Below are 23801 nucleotides of genomic sequence, written 5' to 3' on the forward strand. Positions count from 1 at the left end.
GTTACAGCAGCCAATGAGAGTCACACAGACTCTCATTGGCTGCTGCACGGAGGGAGCCGGCTGGAGCTCACACATGAGCTCCGTCTTCCGGCTCCCTCCTCAGCGTGTGACAGAGCGGACGGCGCGGGAGCGGGGATACAGGTAAGTTTTTTTTTGTTTTTTTTTTACTTGTCAAAGGTCCGAGGGCGCTACTGGGGGGGGGGGTCTGCACTACTGGGGGGGTCTGCTACTGGGGGGGGGGGCTATACTACTGGGGGGGCCATACTACAGAGGGGCCTGCTACTGGGGGGGCTATACTACTGGGGGGGGTCTGCACTACTGGGGGGGGGTCTGCTACTGGGGGAGGCAATACTACTGGGGGGGCCATACTACAGAGGGGCCTGCTACTGGGGGGGGCTATACTACTGGGGGGGGGTCTGCTACTGGGGGGGCCATACTACTGGGGGGGATCTGCACTATTGGGGGGCCATACTACAGAGGGGCCTGCTACTGGGGGGGGGCTATACTACTGGGGGGGTCTGCACTACTGGGGGGGGTCTGCTACTGGGCAGGGCTATACTACTGGGGGGGCCATACTACAGAGGGGCCTGCTACTGGGGGGGGCTATACTACTGGGGGGGGTCTGCTACTGGGAGGGCCATACTACTGAGGGGCCTGCTACTGGGGGGGGCCATACTACTGGGGGGGCCTACTACAGGGGGGGCCATACTACAGGGGGGGCCCATACTACAGGGGGGGCTACTACTGGAGCAGCCTACTACTGGGGGGGCCTGCTACTGGGGCAGCCTACTACTGGGGGAGCCATACTACTGGGGGGCATACTACTGGGTGGCATGCTAATGGGGGGCATACTACTGGGGGGGCCTGCTAATGGGGGACATACTACTGGGGGGGCCTGCTAATGGGGGGCATACTACTGGGGAGCATTCAACTGGGGGCACTGCATAGTGGACCGTACTACTAAGGGGACTGCATAGGGGGCACCACTGCTGGGGGACATTGTGTAAGGGACACCGCTACTGTGGGCATTGTGTAAAAGGGTCACTACTGTGGGCATTGTGTAAAAGGGGCACTACTGTGTGTCGTAACATAAATAAGAGACACTACTTTATGGTGTAATGTGAATCAGGCCCTATGTGCGGTGTAATGCTAATAAGATTGTGCACTGTGACTCCTAGGGCCGTAGCCCACTTTGTAAACAAGTACTGTGACTCTGCTGGCCGTACCCCACTGGGTGGGTGCACTACTTTTCATTTCTGCCACTGCTGTGTGGCAATGTGTCATAATGTGCTTTATACTGTGGTGTCTGTGTCGTTGTGCCGCTGCTTTGTCGCTTAGTAACCAGTCAGCTCACTGCAACCTTTGGCCAATAATGTTGAAAACAATATTATAAGCTGTGATATGGTCTAAATTGACTGGAAATTAATGTTATTGAGGTTAATAATACTCTAGGATGAAAAAAAAGACCAATTTATGTGATTTTAGCTTTTTTTGTCAATTTTTGTAAAAAAATCCAAATCCAAATCAAAATCCAAATCCAAAGCCAGTCACCGCAGTTTGGCAAATCCAAATCCAAATCCAAAGCCGGACGACGAATTAGAACCAAATCCAAATCCAAATCCGGCAAAAATGGTCCGGCGCACATCCCTAGTGTGTATGTGTGTGTGCATGTGATAGGGAATATAGATTGTAAGCTCCACTGGGGCAGGGACTGATGTGAATGGCCAAATACTCTCTGTAAAGCGCTGCGGAATATGTGTGCGCTATATAAATAACTGGTAATAAATAAATAAAATAAATTTCATAAATTCATATGTACACATAAATTTCACTCTCATTTTTGTGTTACTAGATGAGTCTGGAGCAAGCAGAATATTATGAAAATAACAGTTATATTATAAATATACATAAATTACATTTTATTTATTTTCTGTGTATTTCTACGTGGTCCCATAATCCTGCAATCTCATACAGAGCATTTGTACAGAACCAGGTATTCCCAATATGGGAAATTGACAAGTTCCTATATATGTACTCGGCAGACATACTGAAATGTGCTGCACTTGGGCATTTTCTTTGGTTAGTAATATATATCCTTACTATCTGCTTGAAGGAAAGGCAAGTACTGCAAATATGATTTACTAAAAGAGTAATATATACAAAGAGCAGGATATCCAATGGGAAGAACTGTAACTGGAATTGAGACATTTAATTTTGACTGTAATACAGGTAATTTCCCAGAGTAAACCATTATTAACTAAAATAGCTAGACAGTTGCTGCATACACACGTAAAGATTTTCTGTCCAACCATCCAACTAGTTGATTGGTTGGAATGAAAGTCTGGTAATGTATGGGAGTAAATGATGATCAGCAATTTGCTCCTAAATGCCAGAAAACAGATGAAAATGGTCGTCAGACAAGTTTGTTAAATGTTTGATCTAAACAATTTGTTCAAACAACAGTTTTTGTCCATTTTCCGGCATTTGGGAGCAAATTGCTGATTGTCATTTGCTTTCATACCTTACCAGATTTTCATTCCAACCAATCAACTAGTTGGATGGTTGGACAGAAAATCTTTACATGTGTATGCAGCTTATGTGCAAAACTGTGTTTTATCTACACAAGTCAGACGTAGTTTATGTGCAGCATCCATACCATATCCTCTATACCAAACTGGGTGGTGCGGGGCACTGGCAGGGGTGCCACGGGTTAGTGGTTCAGGACCAAATCAAATTATTTATGGTCCATGTGACAGGAAAAGCTAGAGCTTGAGGCTATCAATCATAAAATATGTGGACAAACAGAATCTTAACCCTGCCTATCACATAACTGAACCTAAGGATGACATATAAACACAATTATTTAAAAAATTTGGCAGAATTTCTGTATAAGAAACTTTTGGCGTATGGGTGCAGTGAAAAGAATGCTGATACTGTAGCCAGTGGCGCCACAAGGGGGATCTGGGCCACACCCGGGTGTCACCCGCCGAATTTCAAAGTGCTGACCCCTCCTCAGTGACAGGAGCTGGCTGCTGCCCTGTAGCATTACGTGCAACACTCTGCTCCTGACACAGTGAGGGAGCCGACACTTTGTAAAAGACTTGTCCCCAGGGGCAGCCCGCATCTCCCGGACCCCCGGAGTGACTAAAACTGGGTTTGGGGCAAGAGGCCACTCCACCTTTTTGCCGCCGCGCGCACAACATCACTCCCCGCACCGGGTGTCACCTCAGGGAGGGACGTCACTGACTGTAGGGAGCCGTGATTCAAAAAAGTTTGGGAACCACTGCTATATACACTTGCTGATTGTTTTCTTTAATACAAACAAGATACTCACTTTGCTGTAAGACACCTTATGGTGCAGTAATGCTAAATATGTAATTTCATTCAAGCCTTAACCCAGGAAGCAGCACCTGTAAGACAATTATACATATTTACATATGTACACATATGCAAACAAACATATATAATCATAGAAGACCCATTCTTATGCATTGCTAATTTATGGACGATAAGATATATTCATAGCTGCCCATCCCTACCTCTACTGTAAGCTAAGTCGAGGAATATTTAAATAAATGCGTTTGCCATTTGCCTTATAGATTTAAGATCCAGGGTGCAATTAATAGCAGCATGATACCTCACAAAATGATATAACCATGTGCTATGTAAATGATGTGGCTTGAAGATAGAGCATGGTATGGCGAGTAGTCACTACAGACGGCTATTTTCATTTAGCCCAGTAAGATGAAACATGATGGGAAAATGCAGCTCTATTGAAATCGATGATACCTGCCAGTTGCCTAGCACACAGGAGATTATTCACTGGTGTTAGGCAACGACTTTGAGCTGCATGTCATCCCTTAAAATCACCAGAAAAAAATGCTAAATATTTAGAATAAAAATATTCAGCAGTGGAAATTCTATGCAGACAAATCACCCATAAATCACTCCTGAAAATAAACGCAGCAATTTTCCGCTGTGGAAAACCACAGTTGAAAAATCGCTAGTGTGACAGCATCCTAATGTACAGGGAAATCTCATTACTGCGACTGCAGTTGTAACGAGAACCACAAACTCCCATATTTCACAAAAGCGCTCATTTTACATGGCACAGATACATTTTCAGAAGCAATTTGAAATTTACCATTACACTGAAAAGTTACAATGTGGAAGGCAAGATAGACGTGGACTTTGGCGCGAAAGGATTGCTGCCACTGAAACAGAGATTTGGAATTATTGTACAGGTACAATGATCTAATACCTGATACACAATATGTGAGATTATATACATCCTACCAAGCCCCAGTATTTCTGATTTTATCCCTACAAGCACAAAAATATATATATTGTACGACATATAAATAAAATATCTTTAACGTAACTGTCATAGAACATACAGTAACAACCAGATAGAATAAATCAGTTATAAAGTAAACACACAAGTCAGTTTGTTCTGAGAACACAGGAAGTGGGTCAGTCATATTCTGCAGAGCTGAGCTCAGTCATTTGGGCAGAGGCAAAATTCATCGTTTCACTTATTCAGGCCTAGTTCATGGTAAATACTAACCGTGGGTGCTTTATAATAAATGTATTGTTGCTTATATAGTGCACACCTATTCCTCAGCGCTTCACAGAGAAAATGTAGTCAATCACATCAGTCCCTGCCCAATGTAGCTAGCAATCGATATTACCTAGCTCACATACACACATGTAGACTAGACACTAATCTTATTCTTATTTTTTGTCAGAATGATACCATAATAATATTTATAACACTTAAGGCCCCTACACAAGGAACGATATAGCTGACGATCCGATGCATTGAAACGATAAAACAGCTATATCGTTTCGTGTAGGCACGATATCGTGCATTGCGCGCTCCCGTGGGGTCGTCCGTCGTACCTTGTGTACCCACTTTGAGTTTTCATAACTGTATTTGGGTACTGTAACTATCAGGGCCGTAGATAGGGTAGTGCGCCCGATGCCATTGCACAGGGCACCACAGGGCAGGGGGCACTGTTTGGGCCTGTCAAATTTCTGTTTATTATCATTCTTGCTTGTAGCTTCCTCTTATTTTATCCCCAGCATCTCCTAGCCTCTCCTATCTCTTCCCTGGTCCTTCCCCATGAACCCATGGCCCTTTTTTGGGTGCATTATGTCCCTTTGAAAAATGAGGGGGCGTCAATGCTCTTTCTGGCACAGGGCACCAAAAAGTCTAGGTACGGCTCTGGTAACGTATAATTATCATAGAAACACAATAGGCAGGTGCAGATAAGCTGTGTGCAGCCTATTAGATAAAGGGAAAGGAATTGCTTTCGTTTTAACTAGGCAAGCTGAGGTTATCCAGCTACTGTGGAACTACAAGTCACAGCTACCCTGGCAGCTTCCATGCTTTGACTGGTTGTTGCTACATCTGGTACAAACAGGAATAAGGCTGCATGCAATCTTGTAGAACTACTACTGTATTTGGGTATATTTGCACGTTTAGCCACATTTGGGTCCACATTGCAATGTATTCCGTCAGGCATGTCAGTACCATTAGGTCACCGTGTATCAATGAATGAAGGAGGGGCCACCGGGGCCGGGTGCAGTACTGCTTCTACAGCAAGTACACGGGCGCCACCTGGTGGTCGCAAACAGAACACACTGCTCTTATGCTCCTTGCAGCTTGTAAACATCAACGACTGCACGGAGGTAAGTGTCTGCTGTCTTCTCCCAGGACCATGGCCTTGAGCAGTAATGCGCCTGGATTATTGGGGCTCACAACTTGTGCAAAGTGAACGCAATGCGGCAAGTATACTATTTAAAGCATGTTTTGTGCATTAGTTTATTGGAGAATCGTGTTTGTTATAGCTGTATTAATGAATGCCCGTGCAGTTAGTGACCAGTGTAGTAGGTTTATGATGGGGACATCGCAGCATCAGTCAGGGTCTTGGATATTTTACACTACAGTGAGAAGTAAAAAATATATATATATATATATTAATAAAAAAAGGGTGACTGTCTGTATAGCATATGTAGGGCCTAGCAGAAGTAAATGCCATTTTATCTGTCTTAAATGAGTAGTGTTTCTGTTTAATAGTGTTTGCTTTGACTGCCCAGTAAGTACTATAAATAAAATACCCAGCTTACATATATGTTGCATTCACCAACATTATACTGTTTATTTTGCTTCTAGAACTTAGGTGGAATGAGTCATATACATAGGCCGCAGACTGGATGACAAACATAACTTTGTAATGGCGGAAAATGTGGCAGCTAAGTTATGTAGGGTTATGGATAACCTCTCAAATCCCTAACATGGCTCCTAGTACAGGTTGAGTCTCTCATATCCAAATATTCCGAAATACGAAATATTTTCAGCATGACTGAGATAATGAAACCTTTGATTTTTGATGGTTCAATGTACACAAACTTTGTTTAAGGCACAAAATTATTAAAAATAAAGTATAAAATGACCTATAGGCTGTGTGTATAAGGTGTATATGACACATAAATAAATTTCATGTATGTACACAAACTTAGTTTGAGCCACAAAATTATTGAAAATATTGTATAAAATGACCTGCAGGCTGTGTGTATAAGGTGTATATAACACATAGGGCGGAATTCAATTGATTACGCGGTCCGGATCTCCCGTCTAAAGTGACAGGAGATCGCGGGCCGCTATTCAATTGCCGCCATTCTTCACGCTGATCGCGCCCATAGAGGTCAGGTTTAGCCGCGTAAAGCAGCTAAACCCGACCAAAGTGCTGGGCGCGATCGTGAAAAGTGATGTTTGGGCGCCCAAACATGTCACTTTTCGCACATTTCAGCTCTCATCCCCCTGGGGCTGCGAGCTGAAATGTAGCGCTTGGCAGCTGATCGCGCCCGACAGGAGCAAGAATAGAATAGCTCCGTCGGGCGCGATAGGGGCTGGAATGAATTGAATTCCGCCCTTAAATGTATATGTGTTTAGATTTGGGTCCTATTCCTAAGACATTTAAATATGGTATGCAAATTTTCCAAACAACGGAATATTCCGATATCCAAAATACCCCTGGTCCCAAGCATTTTGGATATGGGAGACTCAACCTATAGTACCTCTTCTTAAGGCATAGTCCATGATTGAAACCTTACCTCTTTATTTTCTATATTATCCCTCTTTTTTGTTTTTGTCTTGTGTATACATCTAGATATATTAATTCCAGGTCCTATCGACATCATAGCTAACGCATGTTGTGATTTGTTGATTTTAGCATGTTGTGAAGTTTGTAGTGAGCTGTGTCTCACGATGGTTGTGTGAAAGTCTGGTGAGAGAGCCCATCTCCCAATGCAAACACAACAGGAAGCGCCATTCTGCTAATGACCTTGTTGTCATTTTAAATATTGCAAGGTGTCTTGTGGTGGCTTTGAATATGTTTGTCATTTACTACATGTGTATATTATCTCATGTGTATTCTGCAGTAAATTATGGCACTGAGGACCTCATTCAGAGTCGGTCGAAACGGTCGTATGGGAAAAGGGGCCGGATATTCAAATGATTCCCTCGCAAGTTGCGTCCCTAAGTTCGGATCGGTAGCTGGCCGACCAAGGGGAGGAAGCGGCCGGAATTCATAAAGATACGCCCCCTTCTCGTACGCATTGCACGTCATCTCCGGGCATATAAGGATTAATCGAGACCATCGGCAACCATCGGAACTGGTCGTAGAGCTTAAGGTTGACCATACCCTCTCTTAAGCTCTACGATCATGTCAGTGTAAAAACCTCCCATGTCACAATGTCACATGTGCCATGACGCTACTTTGTTAATTATGTACTCCCATAAACCGTATGCACTCCCATAAAACGCCGTTCGCATAATTAGGCACGCCTGCGTTCGGATCTCCACTCCCCCATTTTCAAGCACCTTCCCCTGTTACCACCCACAAACGCCTCAATCTGTCACTCAAACTACCGACCTGGCTGTGTTCAAGGAGAGAGAAATTTCTGATCAGAGCGGCTAGTTTGCGCACGCGCATTGCGAACTTTACGCATGCGCAGTATAGCGAACATCGGTGGCGTACGACCGTGCGGCCGCTTCGACCGACTCTGAATGAGGTCCTGAGTTCTTGCATCACTAGACAAACTAGACACATGCTTAAGGTGCACTGTTTTGGAGGCAGGCAGCAAGTAGCTAGACGGCAGTGCGCCCTGTGCAGCACTGCCACCCCTCTCACTCCCTCTCCGCCCCCCTCCTCCCCCCCTGAGCACTTACATTTACTTCCGAGGGGAGGAGGGAGGGCGGGATCCTACGCCGATATTCACTGTGCGGCACGCACCACTGCCGGAGGTCTCTTCCTGCAGACCTCCGGCGCAGAGAAGTGTGTGGCTGGTGCCACTGGAGGATTCCGCCCTGTGCGGAGGCACCGGCCGCACCACCCTCCCTACGGCCCTGGAGGCAGGCATCATAGAAATCTTTTTTTATGTTAATGTGACTGTTACTTTTTAACCTTCTCATTAATTTTAAGTTACCCGGTTTTTACCCGGCTGTTAGAAAGAAGCCTTGGTGCTGGCTTACAGCACACCACGGCTTAAGCTGGGTACACACTATATGAATGTGTATCGAGCCGACGGGATGACGCAATGTAACGGTACGTTGCGCCTTCCGTACACACTGCACGATGCGGTGTACAACAGTGCAATGTGTCGTTCTTTGCTGCATTTTGCAGCATGGCGTCGGTCATTGCATTGTCCCATCTGCTGTGCAGCACAGCAGATGGGCCGATTCCATGAATGACCCGTTTGCACGTTCGTTCAGGCGTATACACTATACAGCCGCACTATATATAGTTTCCAATCCGATCCTGCAGCACAGCAGATGGGCCGATTCCATGAATGACCCGTTTGCACATTCGTTCAGGCGTATACACTATACAGCCGCACTATATATAGTTTCCAATCCGATCCTGCAGCACAGCAGATGGGCCGATTCCATGAATGACCCGTTTGCACGTTCGTTCAGGCGTATACACTATACAGCCGCACTATATATAGTTTCCAATCCGATCCTGCAGCACAGCAGATGGGCCGATTCCATGAATGACCCGTTTGCACGTTCGTTCAGGTGTATACACTATACAGCCGCACTATATATAGTTTCCAATCCGATTCTGCAGCACAGCAGATGGGACGATTCCATAAATGACCCGTTTGCACGTTCGATCAGGCGTATACACTATACAGCCGCACTATATATAGTTTCCGATCCTCATCGGAATGAAATATCGTGTGACAGATCGCATTGTGTGGTCCCAGCTTTAGAGCACTGGATACCCATCTCCTAGGGCTCCAAATAATAGGATAAGATGAATTGTAATACATGGCTTGGAGCAAACCTTTGGGTACAGTGTGTTTATAGGGGTGAACTCCTTTGTTTTATATGTGATTGGGTCAAGTTATATTAACATAAAACATGACATCAAGAGGTATTATCTGTGTGTTTTGTAGTGATAATGTTATCATTGCTTGATAGATCATGGGGGCGATTCATTTGTTTGTTGGGCGTCGATAATTAATGGGTGCCCAGTATTGCAATTCAATTGTTCTGGGCCCCCATTAATTATCGTGGTCATCGCGCCCGATTAGACCGTATTTAGCTGTGTAAAACAGCTAAACCTGACTAAAGTCCTGGTTGGGGTGCCCAAACTACTGTCAGGGCGCCCTAACCGTGGGTTTATCACACATGTTTGCTCACGACCGAAAGGAGCAACAATTGAATTGCTCCGTTGGGCGCCCAAAACAAATAGCCGCCAAAAAATAATCGACTCGCCCCCTATGTCACATATAGCAATTGCGTATATTTTTATGGTTTGTTATTACATTTGTAAAATTGATGTATTTAGATTTATTTTCTTGATTGACAGAAGCGGTGTACAAGCACTTTTTTCCTGGATTGTTTTTGTTCATTTAATATTGCCATGTACAGTAGCTCCCTATAAAATCGGGATTGCCCTCATATTTATGCAGTCTCTCCCCCTTCATCTTCATTTAAATATTTTAGTTGACAAGCGAAATCCTATTTCTGCAGGCCTCGTCCACTGCCAGAAAGAAAGTCTATGTTCTCGGCCTGGGAGCAAGTGCGAGGTTTACTCATTTTGTACATAAACCATGACTCAAATACAGATGCAATCCCATTCATCTAGTCACATATCTCTGCAAATGCTGACCTCATCTGAAGTTACAAAGCCATTTATGGGAATAATAAATTGCGGTTTGACTTTGTATTGGACCCACATTGTTTGGGACAAAAATATGACATGACACATCATCAAAATCTGTGCTTTCTCCAATACGAAGCATGGTTGTCAATGGATCATATTAACAAACATGTGAAAAAACAAAGCAAAGTAAACTTCAGACAAGTACACCTTGGGCCACTTAACAATTACATTTGTAGAATAATAATTAAAAATATGGAGAACAATAAATAGGCGGGACGGACAAATTGAGTTTAGCGTCGCAGCCAGTGACCAATTTTCCAGTACGATAATAATAGTAATAATAATAATTGCATTTATGTACAATTAGTGAAAGGATATTTTAGCCAGGATTGCCAGACTGCCTGTATGTCAGTGTCTATGGACCTTGTTTAAATATTGTAAGATCACTCTACTTGCACTGCCAGTAGCTGTGAATTAGCATTGGGCACCTCTACGCCAAGATGCACACCTTTTAGTTGGCACATGGGATCTTATTTCTGCTGAATTGTGTGTGTGCTCAGACACATATTAAGCCTAGTCCACAGCTATAAAAAAAAGTCTATATTCTTTGCCTGTGTGCTAGATTTAGGTATTTCCTTACAGTAACCAGCTTATCTTCAAATACAGCTGCCGAATTGTGCGTATAGGCTGGGAAATCTGAAAAGGGCACTGGGCAATCCATTCTCCCACCACTATTGAACCCCCTATTTAATCAAATAAAATCTGCTTTTTCTTTTTTGCTACTCAGTTTAGTCTTATTTCTAAATTCAATCAGTCATGCATGGAAAATCAGGAATCTCCTAATTTCATGTGACACTTTGGGGTATATTTACTAAAGTGCAGGTTTTTAGAAGTGGAGATTCTACTTAACATTTATATAGTACCTTCTAGAAGATAATAGAAACCGATTGGTTGCTATGGGCAACATCTCCACTTCTAAAAACCTGCACATCCCCAAGGTTTTAATTATAATGAAATTGGGGGCAGTCCTAAGTGGAAAATAAGAGTTTAATGATCATATGTATTTATATGTATTTATTTTGGACATACATCATGATGGGCACATCTGAATGTACATGTTTTTGTCTCCCACATCTCCCAAACACTTTTACTGGCAGCCCCATAACCTCTCCCATTGGTATAGTTCCCAATAGCTTCAACCTACCCCAATCCCACACTTTAGTAAATATACCCCTTTGTGTGTTTGAAGCTTTTATTACATTGGGCAAACTGTGAAACGCTATTTTCAGGTGATGTGTGTCTTAATGTGCCTACACACATAGCGATGTCCTCACAATCTCACAATGTGTACGATTTCCCCCTGAACTCTCCCCAGAAGCTCCCAGGCAGTCATGGGCACAATTTGGTCTGAAAAAGCTGCCAATTTGCCACACGATTTATCGTGCCTCCTAAGCTATCCAGTGCATCGTGACTTGAGATTGTCAGATCTGCCCTACAGCACGGCAGATCTGAAGATGCAATGTGCGACCTGCGGGGACTCGCATTGTGATCGTGAGTGGGGACTCACGATTTGGGCATATTTTACATGATCTGTCGTTCCGATGCCTCGGAATTGGCCAGATCGGGTAAAATATTGCCATATAGGCACCTTTAATGGTGCACAAATGCGTGTAATTGAATGTATAAAATAAGACCTGCTCTCGGCCAGCTCAGAGCTGAGGTAAAATTCAGTGTTTTTGTGGAGTGAAAAAGGCTGTGCAAAAGCGTCCATTCTCTTTTATCTTATATTATTACTCTTTCACTGCAAAATGATGCATGGATTTTGCACAGCTCCTATTGGGTAATGCCCTTTAGTATAAGCAATTTGACCCTTGCAACGCAACAAAAACGGATTTTGCACTGCACCTAAACGGTATGTTCTTGGTGGAGGTTCAATTGTTTTTTGCACGCCACTCAGTAATGGGTGACCGACTGAGTAATTCAGTCGGTCACCCATTGCTATGGGCAACATCTCCACTTCTAAAAACCTGCACTTTAGTAAATATATTCCCCAAGTGTTTAATTATAATGAAATCGGGGGCAAGATATTGCCATTGTCTCAGATAGGTACTGATCATAATGTGTGAGCCCCATCCCCCAGCGCATATGCCTTTTTATAAAGTCATGTGGCAGTTTTGCACATTTATATGGGAAAACGTATATTAGCATAATGGTGGGGGGAGGGGATACTAATGTTGGCACCTTCTGTATGGGGGCGCTGGGGAAATGCGATCATTCTTTGCAAAGTTCGGACTGGGTGCAATTATGCGTCTCCTACTGTGCTGACATGCAAATTAGAGATCTTGTTTTCTGACTTGAAACATTTATTATCATTTAGATAGCACCAGTCATAGTATGCAGCATTGTACAGAGAATATGTCATCGTTCACAACAGTTTCTGCCCTGTGGAGCTTACATTCTAAATGCAAGTCAGATTTGTGTACGGATCTTACATATTTTTGCTCTGTTCATGCTTTGGAGCTGAACTTCAGGCGATGCTGAATCGGCGCAACTCATTTGCATCTCCACTTGTAGCGGAAGGGGTGTAAATAGTAGTTACGGGTTACTCGCATGTAACCTAGGCTTAGTGAGGGCATGCATGGAATTGTGGGCTATACAGAGTTGTAGAAGTGTAAATATGCCAGTTTTTAGACATGTCTCTGGCACCAAGGATGGGGCTGGTGCAAGTGCGTACTAAGGAGCTCATTCAGACCCGCTCGCTAGCAAGCGGCCGCTCGTTGCAGACGATGTTCACTAATGAGCGCATGCGTGTAGTTCGCAGTGCGCGTGCGCAAAATAGTACGAGCGATGCGAATGTTCTCGCTCACCCTGCAATGACAGCCCAGTGGAATGAGTGACAGGAGAGGCCGTTTGTGGGAGGTAACAGGGGCAGGGCAGTAGTAACGGGGAGTGGAGTTGCGGACGCAGGCGTGCCAGAGTGTATTCACGCCGTTTCTGGGGCGTGCGTAATTAACAGGCAGCGTCATAGAACACGTCACCTGGTTTAATAATACACTGAAGGGCTTGCAGTGCTTGCGGTAGGGTACAGTCAACCGCAAGCGCTGCGGACAGATTTGATGGAACCCGATGTACTGATGGTTGTATATACTTCCTGGAGATGACGTACGCTAGTGGGCAGCTAAAGACAGGCCGGTGGGCATCTAAAAACACAAAGCAATTGCTCACCAATACATAGTGGGCATGCTCATGCCATGCCGTGCGAGCGGCTGCCTTGACGTCACCTAGCTGAATTTCCATACGCTGGGAGTGAGCAGCCGCATCTTGTGAGCGGGTCTGAATGAGCTCCTAAGGACGGAATGTACTAAGCATCGCATACATGATGCTGTACATACCTCCAATTATTGGGTACCTAGAAAATTGCAAAGGGCAGCTCTCCTGGTAAGGACTTCCGGGTTTATGACTCAGAGGTCCCTTTGGTGCGTGGGAGCTGGGAGGAATCCAATTGGATCCCCCTCAGGGGGCGTCCTGAAAAGAAGCCCATAGGCTTCTGTTGGGTAATGCCATCTAAAGATGACATTACCCACCAGGTCGAAGCACATAGTATATATATGAAAACCCCTCCAAAATGGCATTTTAGGTGGTTTTACTGCATCTTTTAGCTTAGTACATCCCGCCCTAATAATGAAAATGGCTTTGAAATCAAGTATTGAAAATGGCAACACAATCGGCTGCATACTACTTAGCATACATTTGAATATTCAAAATTCAACCTGTGCATGCAATGTGTTTGTAATTACGTCCGATCTGGGTTCGTATTCTTAGAATGTTATCAGGAGAGTGTGGTTTTCAGTGATCCAGATTTGCAATCGCTTATATAAATACACAATTCTATTCCTCATACCTGTATTCAGTGTTTTTTTTTCTTGGTTAATGAGTGTGTTCCGTAACTGTTAGAAGCATTCTGTGTTTCACACGGTTTAGACATAGAACAATTGCTGTAGTGTTATAGGAACACACTGACATCAATGCAGGGGGTACATGGCCACGTTTATGCCAAATAAATTTTTATTTTCTTTGTTTTGTTTTTTCCACAGATTTCCATGCCTAGATCAGAATGTGCACTTCAGAAGACATAGCTGACTGTCTTCATGGAGAGAGCCTTCTTTGCAACTTAAATGAGCAGCGTATGCAAGGATTCTTATGTGATGTCACCATCGTGGTCGAAGACACCAAATTTAAGGCACACAGAAATGTACTGGCAGCCTCCAGCCTGTATTTTAGAAACCAGTTCCGGAGCCAAAGCATCTTAATACAAGGACATGTCTTGGAGCTCACAGATTTCAAAGCAGACACATTTACAGAGATACTGAATTTTATTTACAGCTCTAAGATCGCTGTGAAGAAAAAGGAGACGCTTACGGATCTTGCGGACGCTGGTAAAAAACTAGGAATAACCTTTTTAGAAAACATCAGAACTCTGAAGAAAAGTTCTGTTGCAGCCGCTGCTGCTCCGTGCCATGGAGAACCCGAGGAAAACCTGCCACCTACATTTTATCGAGAACAGAATGGTTTGAAATCAGAGACTTTAGACAAAAAGGGTGATGACCCTGCGGTAGCTAGTGGACCAAGGATAACCAATGCGTTTTCTATTCTGGAAACTGAAGTAAATGGTTATTCCCCTCTCGATCTGAGAGCAAATTTCAAAAAGAGCACAGGCCCAACTGAAGAAGTGCGTCATGGGAGTAACTGTGAGAATGGTGTCTGTAGTGACGGGGAACCAGTGAACACCCTGGCCGAGCACTCTTATGCGGTGTCGTCTGGGGAGTCACAGTACAAAAAAGACTCTGTATTTGAACATGGCAGCAATCTTAACCACACTAGTGAAAAGGAAAGCACAAAGCCTTGCACAGATCCTTCCATCCAAGAGGCAAAAACAGCTAATGACACACCTGTACTTGAAACTCAGTGTTTTATCCCACAGACTATAATCCAGAACTGTACTCAAACAGACAGCATGAGTTGCTCAGCAGAGCAAACCACCAACCCTCCTAATTTCTACAGCCAAAATGAAGATGAAAGCCTCTTAGTGCAACTTCCTCCAAGGAAACCTCCTGTACCACCATCGTACTATGATACTGGGCTGTATCCACTTCCTAAAAGGCTCCAAGAGACATTTAACTGCAAGAACTGCAGCAAAGGTTTTGCACATTTTAAACGCCTACAGCGGCATGAACAGATCTGTTTCAAAGTAGTGCATACAGAGAAAGATGTGAGATTGCCCAACAGCCTTTCACAGGACACCTCGGTAGATTCAGCGCCTGACCAGAATGCCCTTTCGTATGGCTCCTCACCTGGAACAGATCATTTTGTGAAGATAGTGGATGGCAAAATATTCTACGTCTGCATTGTATGCAAGAGAAATTATGTGACTCTGTCAAGTCTTCGACGTCATTCAAATGTCCATTCTTGGAGAAAATCATATCCTTGCCATTACTGTAACAAAGTGTTCGCTTTGGCAGAATATAGAACCAAACATGAAATTTGGCACACAGGAGACCGGCGATACCAGTGTATATTCTGTCTGGAAACGTTCATGACTTATTACATCCTCAAAAATCATCAGAAATCTTCCCACGGGATTGATCCAAGACTGGGGGTGGGCAATAAAGCAAACAATAGAGGCCTCAAGTCTAGTATTTATCCCTACAAACTCTATAGACTGCTGCCAATGAAGTGTAAAAGGGCACCCTTGAAGAGTTCTATGAATGAGTCCACAGAACTCCCAGGAATACATTTCCAAGATAACAGTTCTTTCAGCACAGCTGCCATTGTTCAGAGTACACTCACCTCCCAGCCTTTTGGTTTGGAAAGCCAGGAGAACTTTTCTTGTCCGTTGGATCCACCATCACAAAGTGTGCCAAGTTCAACCACAGACCAGGACACTTGGCCATTTCACATGTTACAGTCCGAGAGACAGGCCAGTGATTTGCCTAATAGGAATTGTAATTCTCCTTCACAAACTGGTGGCTCCACACCAAAAGATTGTGATGATACAGTCAGTTCTTTTATTGGTGAAAATCAAAATATTCCTCCAGTCATCAACGCTACCACCACTTTGGCTCCATCAGTGATTATGCATAGCAGCAGGGTATCTTCGGTGATAATGCATGGAAATGCCGTGACTGGGACAACAGCAGCAAATGGAATAGGGTGGAATCACAGTAGGACCATTGTAACACCAGAAAGAGAGGATGCATATCAGGGAAATAACTCAGAAGCAGCAGAGCAAAGGTCCATGAAAGGGGAGGAAAGGACAGAAGGCAGCAAAGTAGGAGACACTCGCCAGGAAGGGCGGGAACAGTTTCTTCCTGCCACTTCATCAAAAAAGAACAAAAGTGTTATAAGGGAAGGGAACAAAACAGAGACTTACATCGCTAAACCAGCCCTACCTGGGACTCTGGTAAATAGTGGAATTGCACCTCTTTGCCAGATAACAGTCAAAATTGGAAGTGAGGCTTTGGTAAAAAGACAAATCTCTGGTTCATCGTTGTTTTTCAGGAAGAGCGGTAGGCCAAAACACTCTGAGTCCAGTTCAGAGAGAGCATGGCCAGATTCTGATGACAAGAAAGAGAGGAGCTCCAACCGACTTCGTAAATCAGAAAGTGTCAAAATGGCAGAGATGTGTGATGACACCAGTGACCAGGATGTGTCTGACAAACCATGGCGACCTTACTACAACTACAAGCCCAAAAAGAAGTCTAAGCACTTTAAGAAATTTAGGAAACTGAAGAAAAGGAAAAAACACAGCAGACCAAGACCTACTGAGGAGAATGTAAGCGAAGTAGAGACGAAATGTTCTTCCGGGAAAGCTGTTGAAGAAAATGGCAGAGAGGAAATTTCGGAGACGGCAGACCTTGAATGCCCTGATAAGGACATTGAGGAGGAAATGGACAATGCAGAGTGGCAACTGGACAACAGGCCTTGTTTCTGCGAGCTGTGTCAAAAATCTTTTCGGAATCCTTCAACACTGAAGGTCCACATGCGTTGTCACACTGGTGAGAAGCCTTACACATGCAAGACATGTGGAAAGTGCTTCTCCTTCCCTGGGAACTTAAACAAACATGAACGCATACACATGGGTGTGAAGAACTACATGTGTCAGTACTGCAGCAAGTCATTTATGCTAAACGAGACGCTGAAAAAGCACGAGAGGATCCACACTGGAGAGAAAACGTTTGACTGCCAGTTCTGCTCCCAGCAGTTCCTGTACCTTTGTACAAAAAATAACCACGAACAAAGACATTTAGCAGAGCGAAATGTAAAAGGGTTTGTTTGTGTCCACTGCTCAAAAATCTGCAAGACAGCTGCCGCCTTTGGGATGCACCAAAAAAAACACTATCTCAGGGGTTTAAAGAATAGGGAACATAAAGACTTCCCGCCGTCTTCTGTGGAAATGGGAAGCTGGGGTGATGTGTCGAGTAGTGGTTGCAAAGAGTCCATTATAGCTGGAGAAAGTAGTTCCGTGAATGTGCCTGAAAGTCTTCCTCCTTCCTTCGATGACTGTGAGGCTCCGTTGTTGTCCTTTAATAGCAGTGTTACAGAGGTAATCCCCCAGAGTGTTATTGCTGCAAGTCTTGTGGAGAATGTAAATGAAATTGGCGAAAATGAAAATCATTTCATGACTCCTCTACCACCACCACCTCCCCCACCAGCTGAATTGCACAGTAGTGTCCTAATGGAGGCCCCGAAAGGCTGGAAATACTGGAAAGCAAGGCAGTATAACTTGGAGGAAAGTTTGAACTCTGATCATTCTTCCTTGAAAGAGAGCACTAAGACTTTCACCGAATTAAAGACAATGACAAATTTTGAGACCCCCTTTGTCCCATAGATGACTATGGTGGAACAGTTAAGAAAATGTGTCACAAACTATTTTTGTTAACCCCTTTGCTGCTAGTAGACAGTTCCAGGGCCCATAGCAGCAACAATGGTTACACATAGTCAAGTTAATAAAAGTGTTAATAAGTGTTACTTTCCTTGAACTGTACATCCTTGGACCACTCCTGTATAGAAAAATGTCAGCTTATAACGTTTTCTTGAGAGCAATTAGGCAAGTAACACCTTCTGTACAGTTTATCGTACAATATAGGGCTGTTAAAGCAGCAGTCATTGTTATTACTTCCTGCTTACACATGTAGGTGGGTCATAGAAGCCAATTGAGATTATTTTCCTCCACATTAAAATGTGGTTTTTCTGTGTTTTCACTTTGGGGGATATGTATCAAACCTTCTAAAGGGACATTTGGAGACGTTTTCCATAGCAACCAATCAGAGTCTAGCTATCATTTTATAGAATGTGCTAAGCAAATTATAGCTATAACCTGATTGGTTGCTATGGAAAACTTCTCTTTAGAAGGATTGATACATCTTTACCTATGTTTGAAGATCTCCCAACATAGGGGGGTATTCAACTATCGGCGATAGCCAGGAAGTGCTGCCACTCCGACTGTTTCTTTGGCACCTCGTGGCCACCGTACTTATCAGTGATGTGCACAGCCACACATTGGGATTATTTCAATTAGGCGTGACTAAGTTACCTGCGAGCAAGTGTGGCTATGTGCCGCACTTTCAGTACCGCCTGACTCATGGACTGTATTGCAGCCCCGTAGGGCTGCATACATAAATCCACAAGTCCAAGGCAAGAGCGGGCAGTGAAGGGGAAGGTGAGTTTCTACGCAATGGCAACTCGCCCCCCCCCCCTCTCCCTCGCTCCTAATTGAATTGATCCCATTGACGATAATTGAATACCCCTATATAGTCTAACAAAATAATTTTAACACTAAATTATATTGTAGCACTTTTCCATAATGACAGTTCCTATTGACCGTCCAGATTCATTGGGATATTGTAACACAATACCACATGGGGCAAAACTGTTTAGACTGCTTCTTTAAATACTCTATATTATACCACATTTAGAATCAACTGTACAGCATATTTTATATTGTATTTAGTGTGTTATTTAGGAAACAGTTCCATGCAACAAGGACAAAAGTAAATGTTTCTTCGACACATGAGCCACACATAACATGTTAAAGTGAATTATAATAACACAAGATAGCTATTTGTCATCATTTCGTTAACCTAAGATTCTGCATTTAGAGAATAACATTCTACAGTACTGAAATGGTTGTTAGAAATGTTTAAGAATCCTCTATGAACAGGACTGTACCTAAAAGAATCAGAAAGTGTGGAAGATAATTTTATCTATGCAACCAAAGGATGTTTTTTTGTGTGGTTTTTTTTTTAATATTTAATTCAGAAATTAATGTACACTTAAAACTTAACTTAAAAAATTCCTTAGTAGACAGTTACACTCTTAAGGTGCATACACACACAACGATTTTTTTAACAATTATCGTTAACTTTATCGTTCACTTTCTAAGTTAAAACGATGAACGATTATCGTTCATGCGCATTCACGTTTGTAGTTCAGTCAGACTGACCAACTCAATGATTTTCATTAAGGGAATATGCAAAAATCGTTTGTAGTTCAAAAAATTTGTTCATTACATTTAGTAAATGAACGATTTTAGTAAACGATTTTCGTTCATTTTTCCCTTGAAAAAAATGAACGGAAATAGTTTACTAAAATCGTTCATTTACAAAATCGTTGTGTGTGTATGCAGCTTCCTAGGTATATTTACTATTGTACAGATTTTTAGAAGTGGAGATGTTGCCCATAGCAACCAATCAGATTCTAGCTATGATCTTCTAGAAAGTGCTAGATAAGTGTTAAGTAGAATCTGATAGGTTGCTATGAGCAACATCTAACCTGCACTTCAGTAAATATATCCCATAGGCTAGTGACACATGGCACATTCATGTCACATTCAGCATTTCTACTCCTTACTTGCCTTGCACACAGCTGACAGTGTAAACTCTGTAAGTGCTGCTGGCAGCAGTCATAGAGCTTACCTGTGCTTGTGTGTGAGGAACAGGCTTTATACTGCCCCCTATGTGAAGGCAAACAGCACATGTGAATACCAAGAAGCGTATGTCACTTGACTAAAGATTGTGGATTTATAGTCTATGTGAGTACGTAGGCCTATTTTTCAAGCATTTTCAAAAAAACGCTTTGAATACTAGCCAAAATATCTTTCCACTGCACCATAGAACATTCAGGGGACCGATTTCTTCAAAGAATGGTTTATAAGGAAATATCAAGGTATGTTAATTTTACCAAACTTTGAAGGTTTTTTTTTTTATTTTATATTCATTTTTTTTTCTAAGTCACAAGCCAACTTTTGTGGTTGTTTTGGTTTATTTCAATTTTTTTTAGTTTCATTTAAGTATACAGTGAGATGAGGTAAATGGAAATGGAACAAGTATATTCCCAACTATGAACCACTATGGAGATAATATGTTAAAAAGTGCTTTACTGTTCACTACATAGGAGATTAGTGGTAGCAGTAAAAAGTATAGACGTATATATTTATAATATAAAATGTTTTTTTGATTGGTCTATTATAATTTTGTTATAATGTTCCTGCATTTTGTTTTGATGTCTTGTTCCACTTGTTACAAAAAAAAGACAATTGTGAGAAATGTTTGTAGGATATCTTAAAACATAGATATTTAATGTCTACTTTGAATTGTAAAGTCTGACAAAAGGTTCGTTGAAAGATTATGTTAGGACTTTTAAATGAAAAAAGTATATATATATATATATATATATATATATATAAAACGGGAAATGTTTCTGAAAAATAAATCAGTTAAATTGCAGAACGGTGATGGTTTAAATTTACCCAGTGTCTTTCTCCGCAAAGTCGAGATACAGATATATCTCAGTGTTTGTAATATTCAGTTCTAAGTTTGTTGTTGCGTATATGGGTGTATATCAGTCAATAATCATTTAAACTAAGTGTTCAGTTTGAGGGTAAATTTACTAAGATGGGAGTTCTATTAAGTAGTGATGTTGCCCATATCAACCAATCAGATTCCAGGTATTATCTTCTAGAAGGTGTTAGATAAATGAGAAGTAGAATCTGATTGGTTGCTATGGGCAACATCACTTCTTAAATAGAAATCTTAGTAAATTTACCCCTAGGTTCTATGCTGTACTATAATAATATATGTATCTGTTTATCGTTGCTGCATAAATAGCAGTCTCAAAACAAGAGGATATAGTCAATAGGTGGACATGTACTATGTCGACATTTATAATGTTGGCATTATTAAATATTAACAGGCAACATGTCAGCAGTCTTTTAATGTCGGCATTAGAGTTATGCTGCGGGTGGGAGGGTTAGGCACTAGGTGGAGGTTATGGTTAGGCTGCAGAGGGGGGAGATTAGGGTTAGGCTTTAGAGGTAGGGTTTGGGGTAGGGACTCACCGGAATGCTGAAGCATCGGAGGTATGACCCGGAAGTGACGGTCAAGAAGTCGCAATGGAGTCGCTGTAGCCGGCATGTAAGTGACTGCTGGGCCACAAGGGACGACATGTCAACATTTAATCAGTGTCTACATGATGAATGTCGACATGGTCAATGTGGACATTATGACCATGTCAACATTCTTATGTTGACATTATGATTGTCGACATATCTTACCACTCCCAAACAGAGGTATGGGACTCAATAGATGCACAAAGTGAAAGTCAGGTTATATACAGGAGCAAATAGCCGCATAAAAACGAGGTTACACATGAAAAGAAAGCCAAGTTATAGAGAGGGGCAGGTAGTCAGGTGAAAGCCAGGTTATAGAGATGGTCAGGTAGTCAGGTAAAACCAGGTTATAGAGAGGGGCAGATAGTCAGGTGAAAGCCAGGTTATAGAGAGGGGCTGGTAGTCAGGTGAAAGCCAGGTTATAGAGAGGGGCAGATCGCCGAAAGCCAGGTTATTGAAAGGGACAGGTAGTTAGGTGAAAGCCAGGTTATAGATTGGGGCAGATCGATGAAAACCAGGTTATAGAGAGGGACAGGTACTCAAGTGAAAGCCATGTTAAAGAGAGGGGCAGGTAGTCAGGTGAAAGCCAGTTTATAGAGAGGGGCCGGTAGTTAGGTGAAAGCCAGGTTAAAGAGAGGGGCAGGTAATCAGGTGAAAGCCAGGTTATAGAGAAGCGAAGGTAGTTAGATGAAAGCCATATTATAGACAGTAACAGGTGAAAGCCAGGCTTTAGACAGGGGCAGGTAGTAAGGTGAAAGTCAGGATATAGATGGGCAGGCTGCCAGATGAAACTCTGGTTATAGAGAGGAGCAGGTAGATAGGTGAAAACAAGGTTATAGATAGGGGCAGGTACAGTATTCAGATGAAGTCAGGTTATAGAGAGCATCGGATAGTCATATGAAAATCAGGTTATAGACAGTAAAAGATTTTTAGGTGAAAGCCAAGTTATAGACAGGAGCAGATAGTCAGATGGACTCAAGGCTCTTCCACAGGCCAACCGTATTTTTCAGAACAAAATGCTTGAGCTGCAAGTAACGCCAGACAATCAGAGTCTGGTATAGAGCACTTAGCCTGTAGAAAAGAAGACATACCTGCAGGTCCTACCAGCTGGCCAACATGTATCACCACATTCAGAGACCACACTCGTAAGACAGTATTTGAGATGCCTGGAGGGAAATTCGGGGTTGTCAAACAATGGCATCAAAGGTATGAATATAGAGGAAACCTATGTCTGTCTCTGTAACTTATTCAAGCAGGCCAACGTAGGGCCAATAGTGGGATAATAGATACCTTGAACTGCCAAGGGAATATCGATACAGGTCCAAGAAGGGAGTAGTTTTCCAGAATGACACACTGCTTAACATCACACAATGTCCAGCAATGGCCCCTATATTTTTTGGCACATTTATATGTTGGCAGTACCTATTGTATAAATGTTTCTGTAGTGTAGTGGTAAGAGTATATAATTATACACTCTTTCTTGATCTGACTAATGCTGGACATACACTATACAATTATCTGTCAGATATCTGTCCAATCTGACTGGTTGGAATGAAAATCTGCTAGTGTATGGTATCATAATTGACCATTTGCTCATGAACACTGGAAAAGAGACAAAAATAGTTGTTCAGACAAATTAGTTAAATCAAACATATTTAACTAATTTGAACAATCGTTTTTGTCCATTTTCATGTGTTTGTGACCATATGGTCGAATCTCATTTGCTCCCATAGGTTTTCATTCCAACCAGCCAGATTAGACAGATATCTGACAGATAATTGTATAGTGTATGCCCAGCGTAAGATGTAGGGGAGATCACTTAGCAGCTGGTTGTGTAATGTGACCTCTGCTCCCTGGTAAAGTGTTGGTGACTATCCAATTAGAGGCTTGCATTCATCCTGTGACTAGAACTGAGGCAACACTTAACCTCCTGTGGTGCTAGCAAAAATCTGCGTTAAGTTCTGCTACAGAATTAATTGTATGTTGACCGTGGGCCTCTAATTGAATAGTCCCCAGCACTTTATCTGAGAGCAGAGGCCACCTGTCACAACCCGTGGCTAATTGTCTGGTATAGCAGTGTAGAAAAATTGGGACAGAGGGTCTCATTCAGACAACCGGGTCAATGATAAGGCCCTGCGCACACGCAGCGGCCGCACTGCGCGTGCGCAAGCCCC

At 42.8% G+C, this 23801-nt stretch overlaps 1 protein-coding gene across 3 annotated transcripts in view; it reads left to right on the forward strand.

The window, feature by feature from the left end:
• The window catches only part of ZBTB38 (zinc finger and BTB domain containing 38), a 33869-nt gene extending 13148 nt beyond the window's left edge, over window positions 1–20721 (forward strand). The window contains exons 1-2 of one of the 3 annotated variants that reach the window (XM_088466595.1): window positions 5682–5790; window positions 14276–20721. In XM_088466595.1, the coding sequence (XP_088322721.1) occupies window positions 14296–18069 (3774 nt within the window). In that variant the 5' untranslated portion in view covers window positions 5682–5790; window positions 14276–14295 and the 3' untranslated portion in view covers window positions 18070–20721. Of the gene's footprint in view, window positions 1–5681; window positions 5791–6217; window positions 6263–14275 lie in introns of those variants that run through there. The other 2 variants (XM_088466596.1, XM_088466597.1) reach the window with 2 other exon arrangements.
• Window positions 20722–23801: the final 3080 nt, after the last annotated feature.

Source organism: Taudactylus pleione, unplaced genomic scaffold, assembly GCF_031769625.1.
Source record: "Taudactylus pleione unplaced genomic scaffold, aTauple2 ptg000066l, whole genome shotgun sequence".
Classification (NCBI taxonomy): Eukaryota; Metazoa; Chordata; class Amphibia; order Anura; family Myobatrachidae; genus Taudactylus; species Taudactylus pleione.